Source organism: Hipposideros armiger, unplaced genomic scaffold (genome assembly GCF_001890085.2).
Source record: "Hipposideros armiger isolate ML-2016 unplaced genomic scaffold, ASM189008v1 scaffold_333, whole genome shotgun sequence".
NCBI classification, from domain to species: domain Eukaryota; kingdom Metazoa; phylum Chordata; class Mammalia; order Chiroptera; family Hipposideridae; genus Hipposideros; species Hipposideros armiger.
In genome coordinates this window covers 416426-439438 of record NW_017731683.1, presented here as the reverse complement: position 1 = coordinate 439438, position 23013 = coordinate 416426, and the positions used below count along the sequence as shown (strand labels likewise).

The 23013-nt window shown below is 37.8% G+C and overlaps 1 protein-coding gene across 1 annotated transcript in view; it reads right to left on the bottom strand.

The window, feature by feature from the left end:
* Positions 1 to 4792, bottom strand: part of LOC109392502 (type II inositol 3,4-bisphosphate 4-phosphatase-like) — a 285313-nt gene extending 280521 nt beyond the window's left edge. The window contains exons 1-3 of the mRNA XM_019661040.1: positions 4702 to 4792; positions 2744 to 2788; positions 420 to 535 (exon numbers count right to left, since the gene is read on the bottom strand). Coding sequence (XP_019516585.1) covers positions 420 to 535; positions 2744 to 2788; positions 4702 to 4792 — 252 coding nt within the window. The remainder of the gene's footprint in view (positions 1 to 419; positions 536 to 2743; positions 2789 to 4701) is intronic.
* Between the last annotated feature and the right edge of the window lie 18221 nt (positions 4793 to 23013).

Sequence of the window (23013 nt, the reverse complement as noted above, 5' to 3'; positions counted from 1 at the left end):
GTATATTTCAGCATCAACAACTCAATCCCCTGAAGACTCTAAATAAACTTTCTTTTGTTTAATTGTCAGGGATCTCTTGCTCTATGATAAGATAAAATCATCTATTGTTAGAAATCCTAGTGCATTTTCTGAATAAATATGAAAAAAGATATTTAAAGTCTTTTGCTTTGTTTTGTTTTAAATGGGAGGCCTACTATCATGAATCAATCCTTGCAGCTGCTCGTCTTTTAGATCTATGATTCAAAGACAGAAACACAAGTGATGACGGCATTGCTACTGAAATTGACCGGGCTTTCAAAACGAATAGTATAGTTAGGTCTTTGACCAAGACAGATCACTATAATTGAAACAGAAGACAGGTATTTGGCCCAGACATCCTGTTTTTTCACAGTTGGCCATGTTTGCCTAACATCCTTTACTCTAATTGCTTCTGCCTCCTTCAGATACCCCTGTTGTCCGGGATGCAAATAGGACGACTTTATTTGTATTTTGAAATATACCAAACCCTCAAACAAATCTTTGCTTTTTAGAAGTCCTGTCAAAAAGGTTAAAAAAAAAAAAAAAAGAATTTTTTTTTTTTTCCTTAAAAATGAAAGACGGCTGGAGAAAGGGTCAAGTGGTAAGGATCGGAGTCAGGGAATCAAGAGAAGCTAGGCCTCTTTTGCTCCTCAGCTCCCTTTTCTGAAAACAAGTTCTTTCTATATCTGAGAACTCTCCAGAAAAGAAAGTATAACTTCAGGTGTTACCATAGAATTTTCTTGAGTTTTGACATTTCTGTCTGTTTCTTAATAACTGTGAAGATGAAAAATCTAGAATCCTTCACTTACAGCACCTTTTAGCTACATTTATAACAAAACTAGAATATTAAAAAAACAAATTATACTCAATTTGGAAGACAGTTTGGTAATGTCTTACAAAACTAAATGTACTCTTTGCCTATGATCGAGCAATTGTGCTCCTTGGTATTTGCCGAATGTGTTGAAAACTTATGGCTACACAAAAACTTGCACACAGATGTTTATAGGAGCTTTATTCAAAATTGCCAAAACTTGGAAGAAACCAAGATGTCCTTCAGTGGGCAAATGGATAAATAAACTGTGGTACATCCAGATAATGGAATAGTATTCAGTGCTAAAAAAAAAAATGAGTTATCAAGCCACAGAAATATAGAGAAGAAACTTAAATGCATGTAACAAAGTGCAAGAGGCCCATCTTAAAAGGCTACATACTTTATTATTGTAACTATCTGACATTCTGGAAAAGGCAAAACTATGGAGACAGTAAAAAGATCAGTAGTTGCTGGGGTTTAGGGGAGAGGGATGAACAGGTGGAGCACAGAGGATATATAGGGCAGTGAAAATACTCTGCGATACTGTAGTGATGGATACAAGTCATTATGCACTGTCCAAACACATAGAATGAGTAATGCCAAGAGCGAATCCTATGGACTTTGGGTGATAACGATGTCAGTGTAGGTTCATCAACTGTAACAAATGGACCACTCTGGCAAGGTATGTTGAGAATGAGGGAGGATATGCATTTGTCAGGGTAGAAGGTAGATGGGAAATCTCTAGGCGCTCTACTCAATTTTTCAGTGACCCTAAAACTGCTCTAAAAATAAAGTCTACTAGGGCCGGTAGAGTGGCGGGTTGGTTAAGCACTGGCTTGGGACGCCAGAGGGCCCCGGTTCAGATCCCACATATGAGGGCCAGTGACACTGCCCTCCACAGCTAAGATGCTGCACAACAGCTCAACCTGGAGCTGGGCTGCCATGAGTCGCAGGCAACGACGTAGGCTGCAGTCCCTGTGGCAGTGGGTTGCCATGGGCTACCGTGTGTCGCCAGCAGCCAGCGTGAGCGGCCAGCAGCCGCAGTGAGCAGCCGTCCAGAAGCCGGTGACTGATCTGCCTCACCCGGGAAGAGCGCAATGATGGTGCCAACTTGGGCCAGTGAAGCAACGTCCTCCACAACTAGACTGAAGAACAAAAGGACAGCAACTTGTCTGTTCCCCTTCCCCCAATTCCCCAGCACTGTTCCCATCTCCCAATTCCCCAATAAAAATCTTTAAAATAAATAAATGAAGTCTACTAGAAATAGAAAACAAACAACTATGTATATATATATATATATATATATATATATATATATACACACACACACACATATATATATATTTGTTTTAATTTAATATATAATTTAATTTAATATATATATTTATGTTCTCAATAAATTATGCCTCAAAATGAAAGCATACTTCCATTTTCAAGATGGAAGAATAAGAAGATATTTTTGAGTGAGTGAAACTAAAAGGAGCAAGAATCTTAAAAAGTGTCATAAAGGAAAATAAACAAACAAACAAGAAAACTCCACATGTGGTCCATCTCCAGCCCCAGGAGTAAATAATTAGACACATAGATTTCCAGAAATGTTGATTAGCAACAAAATCTATTATAGTCACTGTATGAGATGAGTGCTGGACACTGGGCCTGTGGTCAGCAGGCCCGGATGAGAGGCACAACTCTGTCACCACTGAGCACGAGGTCCTTGGGTGGGGAACTGACCTGCTCCTTGACTTACAAATTTCAAAAAACAGCACTTACCTCATAGAATGAAATATTTTTCTAGAACGATATTCATAATTGTTAGTAAGAGATATAATGGTACAAGTAATGTACACATCACTTGTAAACTCTATATACAAAGTATTATTTTATTTATCGATATAAGTAAGATGGAATTCTTACCGAGGACAAATTCCAACTGAGGTTCATTTGGAGTCTTCTGAATATCTATAAATGATAGGTAAGAATTCAGATGAAAGATATTTAACTCGTTATCACAAACACATCAATGAATATTATTATGCTTCCGCCTGCCCAGAATGTATTAATACATTTTTAGCAAAATAAATAAACTCAGTTAATCAGGCTTATAAGAAGGGGGGAGGGTTCCCAGGGTAGGACATAATATTAGTAGCAGAATTAGAGGATTAAAGATTTGATTGATCTATTTAGCTCCATGGCCAAAAAGAATCTCAGAAATACTGTAAGTCATGTCAAACATAAAACATTTCTCAACTATGTCTGTTTGTTTCAGATGCATGTAGACGGAGGTGGAACCTTCAAAAAGGCTGACCTCACCAGAGTACTCTCCTACATGGGTTTTTCTTTCAAAGCACTCCAACCTGCTATAAATAGTAAATTATTAATTAAAAGGATATCTCTAGTTAGGGTACGAAGGACATTATGCTGGTGGTTATACTGCCAACTTACTAATAGCTCAACATGCTATTAAATGCTTCTATTTCTTTTGTTTTGAGATTTTTTTTTTAATGTAATACCATGGCTAAATGCTTTAAGATGAAGTGGAAAAGAAAGTGAGTCTGAGAGCAAAGGTAAGGAAATGGAAACATTTAAAGATTAATAGGTACAAAGAGCAGGCTGTGGTAAGTGATAATGTGGTAGATGCTCGAAGACCACATACAGTGCAGGGGCTTCTCAAACAAGAGTGGATGGGGACGGGGATGCCATTTGTCACCGCTCATGGGTGACCAAAGAAGCAAAACTAAATTTATGAAAACGTAAACCATTTGGGAATCAATGTAAGAATATTATACAAATCCTTTCCTTGTTTATTTTTACTAGTGCATTCATCCGATACAATTTAAATTTACTAGCATGTGGTCACCAATAATATATTGTTAGAACAACCTATTTGTATAAAAATCACCTTTTTTTTTAATTTACAGAGTTCACAGTTTTTGCATAGTAACCATTTATTTTCTTTTCCTGCCAATATTTAACAATGCTATGGTTAACAATTTGAGACTTTCCAAGAGAGGTGAGAATAACAATCATTAGGTAGGCCTTTGTGCATTTCAAATTGGGTGGATTTTCTTAAAGGTTATTAACAATTAACTCTCCTGTAAGCACTCATGACCAAATTTCTCAAAAAATGCATCTGACAAATACCATTTTCTAAAGATATTTTTATAATGTAAATTAAATAAGAGGCCAGGAATATGTTTGCCTGTGTTAATAACTGGGCAACAGAAATCTTCCGAGGGTGGGGTGGGGGGGGACAATAAAAGAAAAAGACACAATTCATGCTAAACAATAAAACCCAAACTCTAGAATTTTAAACATGAGAGAAAACATACAATTCTTCCAACGATTTTAATTATGTGAGTAGCACAAAACCCAACTGTAACATTCAAATGTAAATCTTGGCCAAACCTCCAAGCTTGCTCTATTTATGTAGCTCAGTGCTCTCAGGTATGGCAGTGACAGCCTAGGCATGCAGTGCAGCCATTTTGCCCTAACGCTTTCAATTTAAATGTCTTAGGTTTTAAAGAGAAAATGTCTATGTTCTAAAAAATAGCTCCACATGAGATTATACGAATGGTAAATAGAAGGCGGATTTGAAGTATTTGTTAGTGTCTTAATACACATTCAAGAACTTTGATTCTACTATTAGATATATTTTACAGTTTCATGGGCTATTATTTTCTATTTCACCAAAGATAAAAGATAGCAGGCACATCATAGACTCACAACACCATGAGTAGTGCAAAGGGAACAAAATTAGTTCAGCTCATGTCATTTGTTAGAACCCAAGTTTCTGTGAATTCACACGCGTGCGTGTGTTTAGTCAACCCAATTTGCATTGTCCGAGTTGCAAGGAGGGGCACACGCATACTTACTTGTCAGCGGGAAGTCCCCAGTATCATTTGCCTGGGGTGTGGGAAGGAAGTGCTGGCCTTCTTCTGACGCACCTTCCTCTTTGATTTCCATGATCAATGTTTACAGTTTAATCTTCCAAGTTTTCGTGCCCAAATGTCACTGCCAGTGATTCCTGGTTTTAAACAGACGTATCTCCGCACGAAAAACCCGATATCCCACTCTGAAAGTCTGTGTTTAGGAAACATCAACAGCAAAAAATCTCGGTTACTTCAGAGTTCAGTGTGAAGCTCAGAATTAAAGGTAGGTGGAGACTGTGGGTGCCTTCATATGAACTTCCTGCCTGCCTATCCCACCTCTACTTTCCGGACCACTCCACACGGTTAATGTACCACAAACTCGGGGTTAAATGGGTATTCTATCTACAGTTATTTTATGGTTCTATGAGGGCCTTCTAAATCCCTTTCTCTTCTAGTTGATTCTGTAAAATAGCACATAGCTATAGGGGCTGCTAACTTAAATGCATCTCATTTAGCAGCGAGCGTAGATAGCATCTTGTGAAGGCATTAGCATGCTTTGCCAAGATGACTATTACCATCATTCCTTCCTTTATGCTCATCTCTCCATCCACCCTCGTTAGAACATTATTCATGAGCACATAAAGATAACTTGGCATGACACTCTCCTTCCAAGATGAACCAACAGGTTGTGCAGGGGAGTTTCCAACCTCATCATTATCCACAGAGTCTCTTGCTGCTCTGCCTGATGAAGGTTTAATTGTTTAACGATTGGGGTAGATGGTGAAAAGAATGAACAATAATTCTTAAAAGCAAAAGCTCAAGGGGAAATGAAAGCAACAGCAAAATGAAAATTAACACGGGGAAAGGAAGCCTCTCCAAGAATGTAATACCCTGTTACACAGACAGCCTTAAATAGTTTCAAATCGGTTTTGATATTTAGCGTGATATACATGCCCAAGAATGAATTAGAAAAAAAAAATCAATGCAGTTTTAAATCAAGTGATCAGCTGAATTAAAATGTATAAAAATCTTTAAACGTCTACCCAATGCTGTTTAATGAGATAGCAGCAATAGAGTTTGGGTTTGGAATACTGATTTAGTGTCCAGCTTCACAACTCTACAGCCTTACTCTTTGTTGTTCTTAACAAAGCAGTTTCATTTATAATTCAGCTCTAGTTTTTATAGATCATCAGGCAAAAATTAAACAGAAAGCATCTCGACTCTTTAGAAAATAAAATAATAAAGTTGCAGATAAATGCAAATAAAATTGACTTCGAAATATAACCAGGAATACTTACTGGGGTAAAGGGCCATTGCATCATATATTAGGCCAAATCTGTCAATTCAAAACTTATATTTTGAATTAAGATAATGCTTTCGAATTTATTTGACTATCTAAATTTGAAGGTTTTTCCTGATAAAAACAGACATATTCATTGCACCACATTCTCTCAAGAACCTATGACAAATGCACTAACATTAGTGGGGTACTATCTGGGGAAGACTGCAATGTATGTAGGACTTGGATACAGGATTTGGTCAATTTCACTATATTTCTTGACCAAAGACTCAACCCCCAATCCTGATCAGTCACCTTAAAAACTGAACAGGAGACCTAAATAAGTCAATATCAATGAATCCTAACAAGATCATAACTCTGCACATTAATGATGAATAATTAAAAATAAACGTCAACTCTATGTGTGGGTGTGCATGCCCTAGTGTGATTTGGGGGGGAGTAGAGAGGATTGAAGTAAGATGCCTAAAAGGACCCATTAACAATGTCCCATTTTAAGTGTACTGTAACCCATTCAAAACTAGTTCACTAATTGAGAAATCACTTCTGGAGAGAATGGAGCCACATCTACAAAATAAGGATCATATGATAACCTCTTAAAAGTCTCCTCATTTTTATTCTACCTTTGTTGCATTTGAGGACAAATTTCTGACTTGATACTTGTTACCAAGGCACACACCTCAGAAAGAATCAGTTGTATTACCAGTAAATTTCTAGAATACTATTTCATTTCTAGTTGGTAAATACAACATTTACCTGCGGTTATGTTGGTTAGGTACAATACTTCCTTTTCTGTGTCTCTATGGGAATTTTTTTGGTTTGAAAATCATGCACAAGAATAGACTGAGGTTTTTGCATACCACAATGTATTTAAAACAGACAGCTAGAGACACTAAACTTAATTCTTAGAGCATAAAGACGCCACGTTACATACTACACTTTAAGCAGGAGAGTGACATGATCATATTTGATTTTTAGAAAGTTTACTGGTGTCAAAATAGAGAACGTAGTGGAAGGTGGCAACTTGATAAGGATACAAATTCTTTAGCAGTTATTTTAATATTCTAGGAAAATAAAATTAAAATGTAAGTTGAAGCCAAAATAAAAGCAAATGACTAGAGAAAAGAATCTGGATTCTAAAGGAAATTATTACATAGAATTAGCTGGCCTTGGTGACGGCAATAGATGTGATATTAGAGTTGAGAAAGATAGGAATTCAGGAGAAAGACGGTAAATTATGGACCAATAAACTACGTGTATTTGGAGACTAAAGAAAGAGGAACTGTAGTTAAGGAAGATGAGTTTAGTTTTAAATATGTTGTTTCTGAGTGACATCTTTACATTTTTGAAAGAAGAAAAAACTGTCCACCCAGAATTTCCATACAAAGTAAAAAATAAATTGTGAAAAATAAAAGAAATAAAGACCTTTATCCAGACAAAGAAAAAACTAGCAAAGGAAAAACTCATTATCAGCAGACCTGCAACTGTAAGAAATATTAAAGGAAGTTCTTCAACCATGACCTAACAGAGAGATACTTGGATCTACAAAAGCAATGAAGACCACGATAAATGGCATAAAGGAAAGTCAATGGTAATTTCATCTTTTCCTGCTTTTAGTGACTATAAAAGGCGGTGATTGGCACACTTTTTCCTGTTAAGGGCAGATAGTAATTATTGTAGGCTTTTCAGGCTACCCAGCTATGTCACAACCACTGAGTTCTGTTGCTGTATTGTGAAAGCACCACTGACAATACATAAACAAACAAGTTACAATAATACTTTATTTGCAGAACTAATTGGTATTCAGGATTTGTTCTGCAGACCACAGTTTGCAAATGACTGGTCTACAGCAAAAATAGTAGTGATGTATTCTATGCTCAGAGCATGTCTAAAAGAATAATATGTAACGTCGGTAGTAAAAACGGATGGGAAGGAGAAATGAGATTTATTGTTGTATAGTTCTTACAGCAAAAGTAGAGTATAGCATTATAGCACTAAAGGATTTGAAGGTAAACTGTGATTCATTAAATGTATATAGTAATTCCTAGCATAAGCACTAATCATTTAAAAAAAATAAGTATAAATAATAAGCCAATAGTGGGGATCAAATGGAATAACAAAATATGTAAATTGTAAAAGCAGGAAAAAAAACACATGAAATAAATAGAAAGTTAGCAAAATGTTTGTTTTTTTTATCCAACCGCATCAATAATCATATTAAATGCTAACAGTTTTCATGCAGGCGCGTGTACACAAGTACACACACACACACACACACACACACACATATATGCACCAATTAAAAAACAGATATTATCAGCTTGGATTAAAAAAATAAGACCTGACTATCTGCATCATAGTTATATTTAAATATAATGACATAGATAGATTAAAAGTAAAAGGATAAAAAATATATGCTATGCAAATATAAATCAAAAGAAAACTGAAGTGGCTATATTAATATCAGGCAAGATATATTTCACATCAAGGAATATCAGCAGGATATTATGTAATAGTAAAATGGTTAATTCACCAAAATGATATGACAATTCTAAATGTAAGTGCACCCATAACAGAGCTTCAAATTACATGAAGCAAAAACTTAAAGAACTGAAAGAAGAAATAGACAAATCTGCAATGTTCTACTTGGAGACATCAACATTTGCTCTCAGTAATGTATAGAATGAGTAGACAGAAAATCAGTGAGGATACAGAACACTGAACAACACTACCAACCACTGGACCTAATTGACATTTATAACACAATTCACCCAACAGCAACAGAATACCAAATTTTTGTCAAAATACAAAAATGAAACATTTACTAACATTGCATCCTAGCTCTAAAACAAACCTTAACAAATTTAAAAGAATTGAAATCAAAACAAGTGTATTTTCTGACCACAATGAAGTTAAACTAGAAATCAAAAAACTATCTGCAAAATCCCTAAATATTTGAAAATTAAACAATACCATTCTGAATAAATGCATATTCAGAAGTTATTCATAGGATACAAACACACCCACACACGAATCAGAATATAATCACTACACTACAATGCTTATATTCGGAAGGAAGGTCTCAAATCAATGATCTAAACTTTCACCTCGTAACGAGAAAAAGACCAAATTAAACTTAAAACAAGCAGAAAAGGGAAATAATATATGTAATAAACATAACTGATGAAGATTTAGTTTCCAGAATATATTCAAAATATTAGCAAAAAAACCCAATGGATAAAACTGTCAAAATATGTATACAAGTAATTAAAAAATATCAAACTCAAATTGCCATATTTCTTGATTTGAGACCTTATTTCCAAGTATAAGCATTGTAGTGTAGTCATTTCAGTCTGATTCAAATATGTAAGAGATTCTCTTACATAGTACATAAGAAGATAACTTCACTAGTTATCATGGAAATTCAAATTAAAACCAAATGAAATGTAAGTGTATAACCATCAATAAGTAAACATTTCAAGTCTCAAAGCATCACATATTGATGAGGAATTAGAGCAATATAAACTTCTATGCACTGGTGGTGTTCTAACCACAGTGGAAAATAATTGAGTAATGTCTAGTAAAGTTGGAAAGCGATTCTACTTCTAAGCTATATTCTAGAGAAATTCTTGCAATGCATACCAAAAGACAGAATAATGTTCACAGCAAATCAACTTCTAATAATAAAATATTGAAAACAGGCTAAATGTCCATCAATAAGAAAGTAGTTAAATATATTTTTGTCTATTCATTCTGTATAGTGGATCTACATTTCACATATCAATATTGATGAACTTTGTAAACCAAGTATAGACAAAAAAGGAGAAACAGTGAGGAGGGGTGGGGGGACAGAAAAAGAGAGAGGGGTATGATGGCAATATTAGAAAATTTTAAAACATGTAAAATAATACTCTGTATCACATAGGGGTACATATACAAGAGGTAAGATCACAGAGAAATGCATGATAAATATTAAAATCAGAAGAGTTATAATATCTGGGAGGAGAGTTTGGGGAGGTGTGATCAGGGAAGGGGACACAGAGGTCTCCAACTGTATTGGGAAAGTAATTTATTAAACTGGGTAGTAGGTACAAATAGTTACTATATTTCTCTTTATACCTATGTCCTAAATATTCACTATGAGTTTAATTAATTAGAAAGAGGCAAAGGCATGAGTTGAGGGAAAACAGGGAAGAAATGGAGTAGGAGCTTTTAGACAAAGGATGGGGTTTTGAGCTGGCCTTTAAGAGTACTGGACCACAGAACAAACAGGAGCAGTTGTGTGGGTCCAGCTGGACCTGGAGACCACAGATTTGTGGGGTCTCAGTCTGACTAGCTGTGAGGTTCTCTCCAGCAGTGCTCAGCAGCTTGGTGGAGGACAGTTTAGTTGAAGTGAAGTTGGGGTTTCATCTGCTACTGCAGTGACAGAAGGGTGAAGCCAAGAATGTAATACTACAAATGTGACATCACAGCTTCTAGGCTGGATTGGAAAGTCTGTAAGGAGAAAGATAGAACATATTGGGAGATAAGAGAAGGATTGCAATGAGAAGTCCAGGTACTGCCATGGGGGAAACGGTTGGTGAAATGGAGTGGTATTAATGGTCACTAGAGCCAATAAGACAAAGAAACTGTGCATCAGGGATGTTAGATTGCTTATTCCTATAGAAATTAAAATCTCCCAACAGGATAGCAGGCAGGACCTGGAGACCTGGAGACGAAGTGCCTGCTAGGAAAGTCTGAAGGGAGCAGGAGTTTGGCCAAGGAGCATGATAAACATGGGTAGAGGTGTGGCAGAGCCGGACGTCTGAATCTTAAAGGAGGTCATGACAGCTTAGGTGGCTTCTTGTGTCACCACGAAAACTGGAACCCTGTCTCCAGGCTCTGTGGTATGTGGACAATCTACACTAGAGTGGGCAGCAAGGAAGCAGAAAACAAGGTTTCTATTAAGACAAAGTGACAAAGAAAACATTTCTTAAGAGGTAGAAGGTGAGCCTTTTTTTTTTCATAGAAACAGAAGACCCCATGGACATTATGTAATATTTTAAAAGTGAGAAGATCAAGGTGAGATTGGGTCATGGTCAAGTAAGCCCACAGCAAAACAGGATGACACAATGGGCAACGATAAATGACAGGAGGAGCTTGTGGTTCACGTGGTAACCCTTGATGACAGGGATGTGATGCATCATAGGACAGGCTGTTCTCGGGGAGTAAGCTAATCTCTTGTTAAAGATGCATCCTGGCCCTTGTAGGCTGAGGTCCAGGCAGCGAGTGTGGGAGGCGTGATGATGTTATGTACCTATGGCTTTTGTTTAGATTTCCAAATAGTGCTTTGATAGGAAGTGTTGAATCAATTATTATTTCCCACCTACCACTAGCTAAAAGAAACAGACAGCAAGTGTCTGTTATGTTGATGGTGTAGCCTTTCAGTCGCTAAGCCACTAACCTTGCTCAATTTACATCAGTATCCCGAAATGTCTGAAGCCACGCCATTCTGATACACCAGATATAAGTCACGATGCCCAATTACTCGAAAACCTTCTAAACCCCTGAAATTTACAAGATGGCGTATGGATGGGCAGGAATTCTAGGGATCAGCTGAATACTATATAATGCCAAGAAGAGGTAAAGCCAGGAATATGATCCAAATGGGGATTTACCTCTGCCTTTTCTATCTCTTTCTCTCTCATGCGAAATGTTAGAATGCTTCTAAGGCTACCATCATTGTCGGATAATTATATTCAAAGTTTTGCAACTAGGCTCCTATTCTCAGTAACGGGTGTATTCTTATTTTATACCATTCAAAATAATGGCAAAATTTTAAAAAGATAAAAGATTTCAGAAAAAGGTTCCCTTTGAGAAAAAGGGCATACTTTGTGGCAAATCTGATATTTTACTTGAAAAACCAATCAGGCGCTTTTTAAGGTCAAGGCCCTCCTGCCTCCTCACAAGGCCCCTGACCAGGAAGAGGATAACTCCTGTCAGAGCAATGGATTAGCATTCAGGGGCAACGTGTCTGCCCAGGAAAGCCAATTGTGTCAGAGACAATTGAATTCCCCAGGCCTTCAGGATGGTTTTGCTGCCAATATTAAATTCAATGAAGACCTGCTTTGTCACAGAAGCAAAAAAGATGAGAGTTGTCAGGGCTCCAGTTTGATCAAACGTCCAGCTGCTGGGACTCTGTATTGAACTAGCTAGCAATGTTCTTCTCATCTTTACCCTGAGGAAGTAGCACTGACATGAGACAGAACAGAAGACCCGTGGATGTAGCAAGACCAAACAGTAACAGTCTTTTAAGGCTTTGACACTTAAAACGTGGTGGTCCCTGGAAGCTTGTTAGAAATTCAGACCCTTGAGCCAGACCCAGATCTACTAAGTCAGGATCTGCACTATAGCATAGGGGGTTCCTCTGCACATTCGAGCTTGAGAAGCACCACCCGAGGGCACAGAAGACCACCCACATTCCAGGCTCCTAAACTGGGAGAGGTAAACAGAGAGTCCCTACAAAGACAGAGTCAATATGGGCCAAAGGCCCATGTCACTTAACCAGACTTTTTAGACTGATGCCAGGTACTGTCATAGATCCTGGCCTGGACTTCAGTCTCTCCAGCCACTGGCTCATGTCTGACCTCCAGGGTGTCCTCTCCTCCCAGGATCCCCTAATCTCAGTTACCTGCCTACAGCCTTACCTATCCTTGCACTCACCTATTACTTGGCCTTTTATGATGCACTCTTGCTAATGATCAGTCTTAACCCAGCCTCGATTCTATTCCGGGTCTTATTTTCTTTTATCTTTGCTCTCTCCAGCCTCAGCTCTGCAGCCTGACTCTTAGCAGGCCACTCTGCTCTTGGCAGGGTCAGACCAATGTTCCTCTGGGGCTGAACACAGCCAGGTCATGGCATGCCACATTATGAAAAGTGATGGAGGTTGGCGAGGACACTTATAGGACAGCTCACAATAAGTGCAACTGTCTTAAGGTCATTCATGTAGGACCATCTAGAGTCTGGCAATGAAAATGTCTGCACTGTAGGTTTTAGGGCGCATAGCAGTTCAAACAATTGTGAACAGTGAAACAGGGAGGAGGCGAGAGGGTGGAGACGAGAGAATCAACTCAATAAGATATAACTGACCAGCATGATATACTTCGCTTTCCTGCTTGTAAATCCTGAATCAAAGAACACTCTATTAATATCCATCCACAGTGTCACAAAGTTCCGTCTTCACCTCTGCTTCTAAAATTCATTTTAGCCAAGAGTTCTAAGGATGTATGTGCCTTTTCTAAGTGCATAGTATGTGCCATGCTTTTGTGTCATCACGTTATATGCATTAATCTTTATAACAAATTTAAGATGTAGGAATGTAATCTAGGACCCACGTAGTAATTACAGAAACAAAGATGTGAATTTAGTGTCTGATTTCAGAACTTTATCTCGATTCTACTTACCATATCTTTTAATTTTACCATACAGAAATTTACAAGCTTTTATTATTCCTTAAGCAAGAAACTAGGGCACTGTGCAGAGAGAAAGAAGGGCGGCCTAGGAGACATTTATTTATACTTTTATTTATACCATTTTCTTTCTTAAAAATAAAAACCTCTGGAAAACCTATGGCTTATCAAAATAGCATTTAATGCCTCAGTGCCAAAATCCCCAGGAAAGAGAAAACCAGGTCATAATACATATTTTTATAATTCTATTTATAATGCCCTGTCTGATTAAGACATACTCATCTCTGATTCTTTTACTTGGCCCTGGTGTGAATTTATTTTCAGTGGACAAGCCAGCATGAAAAAAGAAAAACAGAATAAAATTCTAAATCATTGAAGTTTGAAAATAGAACCTGATGAATGAACACATCTAATTCTCCAGATCCAACATTCTGGTTACTTAACAAAGGGGTAATATTGTCTTCCTTTGCTTCTTTGAATCATAGGGCTCCCTTTTGGAGATCATAATCCAGTGAAGAAATAATCTCAGATCACAAAGAGTATTAGATGATCATTGAAACTAGCAAAATCTTGATGTTCAAAAGGACAGAACATAAAGTAGTAGTGCAGAGAACTCCATTCAGCAAGCAGAGGTTCATTGTAAATCAGAGGTCAGTCTGCTGCTCAACTGCTTCAAATTAGAATGAGAACCAAGCTGATCTCCACTGTATATAAGGTAAAAAAAAAAAAAAAAGAGAGGCTCTGCTGATCCCTGGGAAAAGGCACCCTTAATCCTGCAAACTCAGAGGGCTTTGCCTTAGCACCACATCAATCGGAACCAGAATTTAAATCGTCTCCGACAGTGACCTGATGTCCTGTGGGAGAACACTTGGATTGACTTTGGAAATATAGCTCGTCAGCTATCTGATGTGTTAGGAATTGTTCTGTGTTAGTCATAAAGAAGAAAGCAACCTGAAGAATTACATCGTGAGGGTGTGAAACATGCTTCATTTAATCTCAGTCATCTCTCTGCAACAGCTTGGTTACATCTATCTATCTATCACCCCTCTTTACATGACTGGGATAAAAATATTTTTAAATGATATAGAATTGAAGCGACTTAAAGGAACTAGGTGTCATCCCGTTTAAAAGATGAGAACAATGAGGCCCAGAAACGGGACGGAAGTGCTCCATGTACCCAGCTGCCTATGGTCACTGGGATTAGAAAGAAGGTCTTGTGTTCTGAGGTGACCTTTTCACCCTTCTCTCCAGACTGTGACACTCTTGGTTGCTTCTCACATGTCATCCAAAGGGTAACGGAAACTGGGTGTTCCAGAAAAGACTGAAATCGCATCGAAACTTTTTTCTATAAATACTTCCATTGATATATTGGGTTTTGCTTACTTCACAAAAACTTGTAAAAACCTGGTCTGGAGCCCCAAATCTACTTTTAAAAAGAAAAATTGCTATCACACATCACACAGCATAGGTGTTTAAAAATAGTACAGAAGGGTTATACGGCACTTCACTAGGTGCTTGGGTATCTTTTAATGGCCTTTTCTGTCATTTGAAAAGCGAGGTAAAGGACAGGAGTTCATTGTCCACACTTAAGGTCACAGGGTTTTTTCGTTTTGTTTTGTTTTTCCCAATGCTTTTATTTCACAACTGCATATTCCAAATGTGATGACCCTTAGCAGCCCACCTCAAGCTTATCTCAGGAAACAGAGGTGTATAGAGAGAATTTTAATTTGGCTGGAGGGTGATTTTTTTTTTCCACATGTACTAAAGACACTGAGGAAGTGCTGGATCAGCAACGTCAAATGTCCAAAATCCTTATGAATACTGTCCTACACATATATCCCAGGCACGTCAAATACCATGTGCTCAAGCAAACACTGAAGCTTTGATTATATCCTTAGGGCATTTCTAATACAGACATCAGAAGCCATTAACTCACAGAATTGATTGAATTCCTTATGATGATACATTTCAGGTTCAAATTAGTATTAACTAAATTATCTATAGTTTCTGATGATTAATTGCTCATTTTCTTTTGAAATTTGAACTTTCAAAGTGAGACAGATAATGAATTTAATTAAAATTTTATCTTCTGCTTTTCATTATGGCAGGCAAGAATAAATGTATAGATGTGATTATTATTTCATGTTAGCTCTCCAGAGAAGTTCACCGAGGGCCTGAGGTTATCTGCAAACAATATAATATGGCATAACTAAGCTTTCTCATTCACGCTGCCTACCGCACACAGACAATGCAGACAATGAATTCTAATTCTTCCACGACAAGCAGTTTCCTTACACTCCAATGTGTACACAATCACGCTTTCTCCCTTAAAATATTTACTCAATAAAATCACACTACAATGTCTGTTAAGAGCAAACAATATTCATTTAAAAAAAGAAAGAAAGAAAATTCATTTGATAAATTTGAATTGGGCAGAATGTCTACAGGAAAAACGAGGCTGAGCAGTGAAGTTCCAAGCCATTGCTCCATCTGCAAATTCATTTCTCAGCTGCCTCTCCAGGAGCTGAAGAAAAGCACGGATCAAACAAATCTCCACTCTAATGTGGGTTGATCTTCTGTGATCACCTGGAGTCTATGAAGGATTGCCACTGAGGCAGGATGGGGTTCAAGCTCAGGCATAATGTGAAAAGAATGTCATTGATTTATGCCTGAATACTGAATAAAGCCACATGTGCGGACTTGCTTTCCCATCTTCTCAGTCTCAGGCTGAAGCTCTCGACTTTTAGGATGGCTTTGATCCCACATGTACGGAGAAGTAAGAAAAGGAAATAACACAATCATTCATTCATGTGACAGGTAACTGAGTATCTACTATATGGAATATACTGTTGTACATGAAAAAAGTTCCCTTTTATAGTGTCATCGTCAAAATACTAGTTTTCAGTCCTTAAATAGCACGATGAACGGAACACCCACCTCCGCACCCTTCTCTCCCTCCTGCCCCGCCCCCTCCCATTTTAGCACTTAACACTCTCTGGCTCTTTTTCCTCTAGTGAACTACTTTGAGAATGTCCTCACTAGTTTTTGTTCCCTTGTCTGGCAAGTTAATACATGTGTCTTTGGCATTTCTTGTTGTTGCTTGGGATCCTTCTTTTATAATTTAACTCTGTGTTAGTCTAGTATGACTATCCGAGTCCCTATCACATGCACTTATTATTACAGTAATTTATCAGGGGAGAGGTTGAATAGCAATGTGGTTATGAGACCTATTATGAATCTACAACATCTAGGCTCTGCCTCCTACTCTGAAATCTTGGGCAATTGACTTAACTATACTCTGCCTTAGTTTCCTCATCATCAATGGAGAATATGCTAATACCTGTCTAGTTAATTGTGGAGAGAAACAACTTAGTATATGAAAAGGTTTTCAGTGTTCCACTGCTAGCAGAGATGGACCAAAGCAACTAAACACTATATCGCCCATCGATTAGAAGTAAACACAAAAAGCAAGCTACCTGACGATTTTGAAAAATTACCAAAAGCAGGAAAATTGTGAGAAGGAGCTAAAACGTGGAGAAATTTTAAATCACATGAGGGTGCATTTTTCATGTTCCCCTCTGTTGTCCTCGTGGTTTTGATCTGAAGGCAGCCCCATTCTTTTGATATGGGCCATAAAACTGCGACAAATTGAAAAGAATTAAAATTATATAAGTACGTTTTCAAAATATAATGGTGATTCTTAAGCACATTATGATTAGTGAAAGAAGTCAGACTCAAAAGTCTACAAACTGTATGATTCATTTACATGGTATTCTGGAAAAGGCAAATTACAGAAACAGGAAACAGACTAGTGGTTTCTAATGGTTGCAGGTAGGCAAGAGAAGCTGAGCATAAAGGGATAGAAGAGGGAAAGGTTTGGAGTAATGTAAACATTCTGAGTCTTGATTGTAAGAGTGAATATAGGACTGTTTACAATTGTCAAAAATTCTAAAACGGCACATCAAAAAGTTATGAATTTTACTGTATAATTTTAAACAATGAATATAAAACAAAAAAGATGCTAGAAGATATAGCAAGTTGTCAACAAATATGACTCACATTATTACTTTTAAGAACATTTACTATTATTAGACATGGCTAGACAAGGGGAAAATGGCCCAAGAGAGGTATAACTAGAATGCTTTGATAATAACCTATCAAACCAATGTGAATCAATCAAGAAGAATGCAGAGATACAAAAGGAAGCAAAAAGAAATCTGTTCCATGAAGGAGTAGGAAGAATAAACTGAGAAATAAATATTCATTTTAGGGGCCAAGAGTCCAAATTGCTATGATTTAATTGATAAACTCGAGTTTGATCCATATGGGCATCAATAAATAGGGGTTCCCTTGAGCTTGGGTTTGGGGACATGGAAGCAGTCGAATGGGCTTCTGTAAAGGAACAGTCCCCTGCATCATGAGTATGCCCATATCACAAATCAGGGAGGGTACCAAAGTAAGGTAAGGCCACAGGGAAAGGGATGCAGGCGGATGTCCTGGGAACCAGGGAACTTAGGTGACTGATACAGAGCCAGGCTCCTGACTTCAGGGGACATGGAAGGAGATGTTCAGAAGGCTGGCAGGCTCAGAGAACTGATGTGACTGCAGCCTGCTGCTCGTGGCCTCGATTCATCCCAGCAGTGACCCAGGCACCAGCGTGGGAGCAAGCAGCAAGCTATCTGATGCTCACTCTCTTGGCGAGATTTTTGGTAAAGGCTAACAGGATGGATGGAGTAGAGGACAGAAAAAAAAAAACCATTAACATAGTGGCTGGACTTTCACTGGCTCTAGGTCAGGTTCACTTTCCACAGATGGTGAACAGGACAGTGTCTGAAAACAACAACAAAAACAAAAAAGTCAAAAGGGGATGATAATCTCAGGAGATACTTGAGACTGCTTCATGGAAGAAAGAATATTGTATTGGGCTTTAAGAGATCTGTACATCAAAATTGTGATGCTAGATGAAAGGAAGGGAGGAGAGGAGAGAGGGAAAAAAAGGAAGGATGAAAAACAACAGGGAAAAAATACTGAAAATAGAGGCGATGCAAGCAAAGACAGAAAGCGACAACGTGGAATAGGCATAAATAGAATAACAGGAAATTAACTAATCGGATGGGAGCAGAGTGCATGGAGAAGCAGCAGGAAGTGGGTACGCTATCACTGAATGAAATCATTCACAGGAGGCATAGCCACTCCTGTTCCGGATGTTGGACAGGGTGGGTGTTTGTAACCCAGGGAATAGAACAATCTGAGTTAATCCTGCTTCTTGGTGCTACAATAATAGCTCACAGCTTCACTCAGTCAAACAAGTGTTAACTGAGCTACTATATCATTCCTAACAGCACGGAAAGTACTGTGATTCCAAAAGAATATGTCACTACGCCTTTAAATGGGATTTACAGCCTGCAAAGGTGAGTCCAAAATATCTACAAGAAAAAAACAGCTTGAGTAGAAGGATTAATGAATCTGCCTTTTGAGTTTTTGCCTCCAGGGTACAGAATCAATAAGCACTTTCTGAATGTTTAGGATTTGCAATATTCTGTGCTAGATACCATGATGCATGTTCTCAAACTTAGCTTTGCTTCCTTTTTACTTTCTTCTCTCCTTTCTTTCCTTTCTAGAACTTAATATACCTAGATCTGCTACTACATTCCAGTTAGTGTGTAAGTCAAGAGGCCAAAAAGAAACCGCACCGCAAAATAGGATTCAGAAATTCTATTTTAGAGATGGGTAAATTGAGACTGAGAGTAGTTAAAAACGTTGCCCAGGGTTAGATGGGGAACAGGTGAGGGAGAAGGGACTTAACTCAGACCTCAAAACCTTAAAACCATTGTTTCTACCCTGAGCAAAATCTAATCCCTGAAAATTACAATGCATAGAGATGAAAAGACTTGTCATTTTGTTGGGAAAATTTCTTCTGAAAGAGGAAAGAATAAAGTTTAATTTCATGCAGGATAATGTGTTCCCCCAGAGGCCAACTCATTTTAAGATAAGTGATTATTCAATCTGGCTGGAATATTACCATTTCTATTTTTCTCCTTACTTCTACCATGTTGATGTATTTTCCTTCTTCTCCTTTTTTGTTTTTTTAAGCCATTTTCAATTAAGATTTCTAATTAGATTCCAAATTTAAGACACAGCTCTAGTAGAAAGCAAATGGCAAGGGTAGTAATTAAGGGACAGCTGTCTCCTGTCTTTCTGGGGATGAAACAAGGCTTTTTGTTTCATATCGTAGGAATCTTTCATGATGTTTTTTCTTCTTTTTTTTTTTTTTTAATAACAGCTCACTGAATTGAAAGACACTGAATTGATCTTAAAAAGTCAAATGGCCTTTCCATGACAGATGCTGAGAATCTTTCTTCTGAAATAAGCATAGGCTAATAACTCTGATACTTTGGGTTCTTGAAATATTTATTGCTGTAAATACAAAAGCTCCAAATTTTATATAAAATCAAATAATTCTTCAGGTGCTAAAGTAGGCACTACCCCAAGTCATTTTTCTCACTTTAAGACTTTTTTCAGTTATGAGAATTTTACAAATTAAGGAGAATAAGCATCTTCAGTGGAAAGGAATGAGTCAGAGCAGCTGAGCTCTAAACAGTATTTTTTGTGGCTTCCCTTTGATTTAAGGGAAAAAAAACATTACTAATATTGATATTGAAATGACTTAGTAAGCTCTTACTCCCGTGTTCCTTATTGGTACTTAAGGCTGTATTTTCACATGTAACGTTTCATCAGAATTTGAAGCGATTAACCATATTATTCAGGTCAAGAAAAGTCTTCTGCCTGTAAAAGTGAAACCATTGACACAAACAGATTTTTTTTCTGGATTGAACTGAATTTAGAATTAGAGATTTTTAAAAATTACCTATCATAATTTAATGTGCAGAGCCATAAAATAAGTGAAGTTATCTAAAAGAAGGGAAGCCTCAGGAATATAAGGAAACTCTTAAAATGTATACTTCCAAGAAAGATACTTTTGAAATGTTTCCCAATGTTAACCTGGAAATAGCTTTGGGAAATACCAAGTTAACTTATGATTCATACGTATACACGTATGCATACATATGCACATATACGTATTTACTACAGAATTCCTGAAACCTGTACTATGTTAATGTGCATTTAGAGCTCCAAGACCGTTACAGTATGCTGACATTTTCAGACTTTCTTGACCCCAAACCATTTTCTTTTCTGCAGAACATATGGAAGTAGTGTGCACAGGAATGAACAGAGTGAGAACCTCTATGCAGTCATAAGGCAGGAGATGTGGAGGGTGGGGTTGGGTGATAGATTTGAAAGGGTACCAGGACAGAAGACCAAATGGCATTGCTCAGAAATGCCAAGGGCAGAAAGTGGCCAGGCAAAGCTGGTCCTAAGACCACATTACCATAACCATTGTGGCCCATGGGACTACTGGACCAGATACCATATTCATTTTCATCCTATTTCAATCCACCTTCATCTTATGTCTTTCTATACCTCTATGGTTTTGCAACAGACACTCTATCCTTTCATCAGTCATTTTCTTTATTCACAATGCTCTCCGGGCCTCTTTCCCTCAAGCTTCAGCTCTTAGTTCAAGTGTCATCTTCCAGAGAAATACCCTCTGTTGAGTCAGCCCACAGTAGATTTCCTCCCTTGCTTACCAAAATTTTCTCCCAAAGAACTCTGCTATTTCTCTTCAGAGCATGTATCACAGTTTTTACTCCTATATTGATACTTGCTTATTTAGTTCACGTCATCTCCACTGGATTCTAAGCACCAGGGGGACAGAAATGGATTATGCCAGTTTTGTTCAATTTTGTAAAATCACAAAATACCTCGTAGCTGAGTGTTTGCCATATACCAGGCCTTTAGTAAATATGTGTTGATTTAATAATAAAAACTAATAAGTACTTAGTTAATTCCTTCACATTTATGTCTAGGCCTGGCCTAACTGAAACTCTCAAAATTGATTTCATATATACATAAGAAATCAATTCTTCTATACATAAGAAATCAATTCTTCTTTAGGATATGGTCAGCCATTTACAGCATGCAGTCACACATATTCTCAGACAACTGGTATTTTTGTAAAATATTTTTTAACGATAGGGGCTATAAGTTTGGATTAATCATCGATCTAAATGAATTATGTGTTAATTACTGAGAATCACTCTTGTACCTGCTTTCTTGTTGTATTCCTCAAATAGCTCTGCTCTGAGTTTTGCTTTGCAGATTTCAGAGCTCTGTAAAAAACAAAAGGACAAAATGTTAGGATTTGGTGTTTCACTGGGAACTTCTACTAAAAGCACCTCTGGCAAATACGTTTAATATGCTTGTAATGCCGATTGTCCCAAACTCGAGGTAAGATGCATGGACCATAGCTATTTCTTCTTTGTATTCCAAACCCATCTGCTTCATTCAGCTCACAGAGCTGCACTAGAAGGAACTATGGTGGACCCTTATTCATTTGCTTACACGAACCATGCACTATTCTAAGCCACATGGATTAACTTCAGTTATTCCCCATGACCACAGGGAGGGCAAGGGTTAGCTCAGCAGGCCTGAGTCAGGCAAACCCTGCCCATTCCAAAAAAAAGGCCTATCTTCAGGACTGGCCTGGGCCAGCTCCTAGAAGATAACCTCTGAAATAGTCTGCTGGTAGAGGTTTCATATGCCTGAGGCCTTGGCCTATGTGCTCTTCCGTTTTGACCAGATACGCTTATGGTGAACACCTATTTTTGCTCGGGGAGCAGGGGAGTCTGAAATCTGAGTAGCTGAGGTCAGCCATCTGGTGCTGCTTGCTCATGTGACTGACCCCCAATAAAACTAGAGACCAAAGCTCGGCTGAGCTTCCCTGGCTGACCACACTTCACACGTGTTGCAGACATGGCTGCTGGGAGAATTAAGCACATCCTCATGTGACTCCACTGGGAGGGGGCACCTGGATGTCGGCAGCTCGACTTTGCCTCGTGAGCCATTTCCCTTTGCTGATTTTCATCTGCATCCTTTCACTGTAATAGACCATGACTATAAGTATAACAGCTTTTCTGAGTCTTGGGATCCCTTCTAGAAAATCATCAAGCCTGAGGGTGATCTTAAGGACCCCCAACACAGCCACCCTACGAGGGAAATACTATTATTACCCATATTCTATAGACAAAAAAATCGGCAAAGAAAGGTAAGGTGACTCAGTCAGAGTCCCTTGGCTAGTTTGAGTGTCAACACTTAAATTTGAACCCCATGATCTGGTTCCAGAGCTTGGGCATTTTACCACTATGCTATGTGGTTTATCAAAATGTGTTATTATATGTCATTCAACAAACGTATCAAAAAATGCCACCTGGCTATGTTCCCTATTTTATTATCAGGAATGATAATTTTCCAAATGTAGATTTTCTATCAATTACCAAGACTTAATTTTACCTGTCAAAAAGAGAGCACTAATTCTTATTGAGGTAAAATGGTTCTTTAACCACTGTACTTTATTCTGAGCAAACTTTCCTCCAGTGCAGATGGACTTGAGATTTTTCTCACCCACATTCTCATGCATCTCTCCCCGTTTTATGTGTTTTTTTTTTTTTA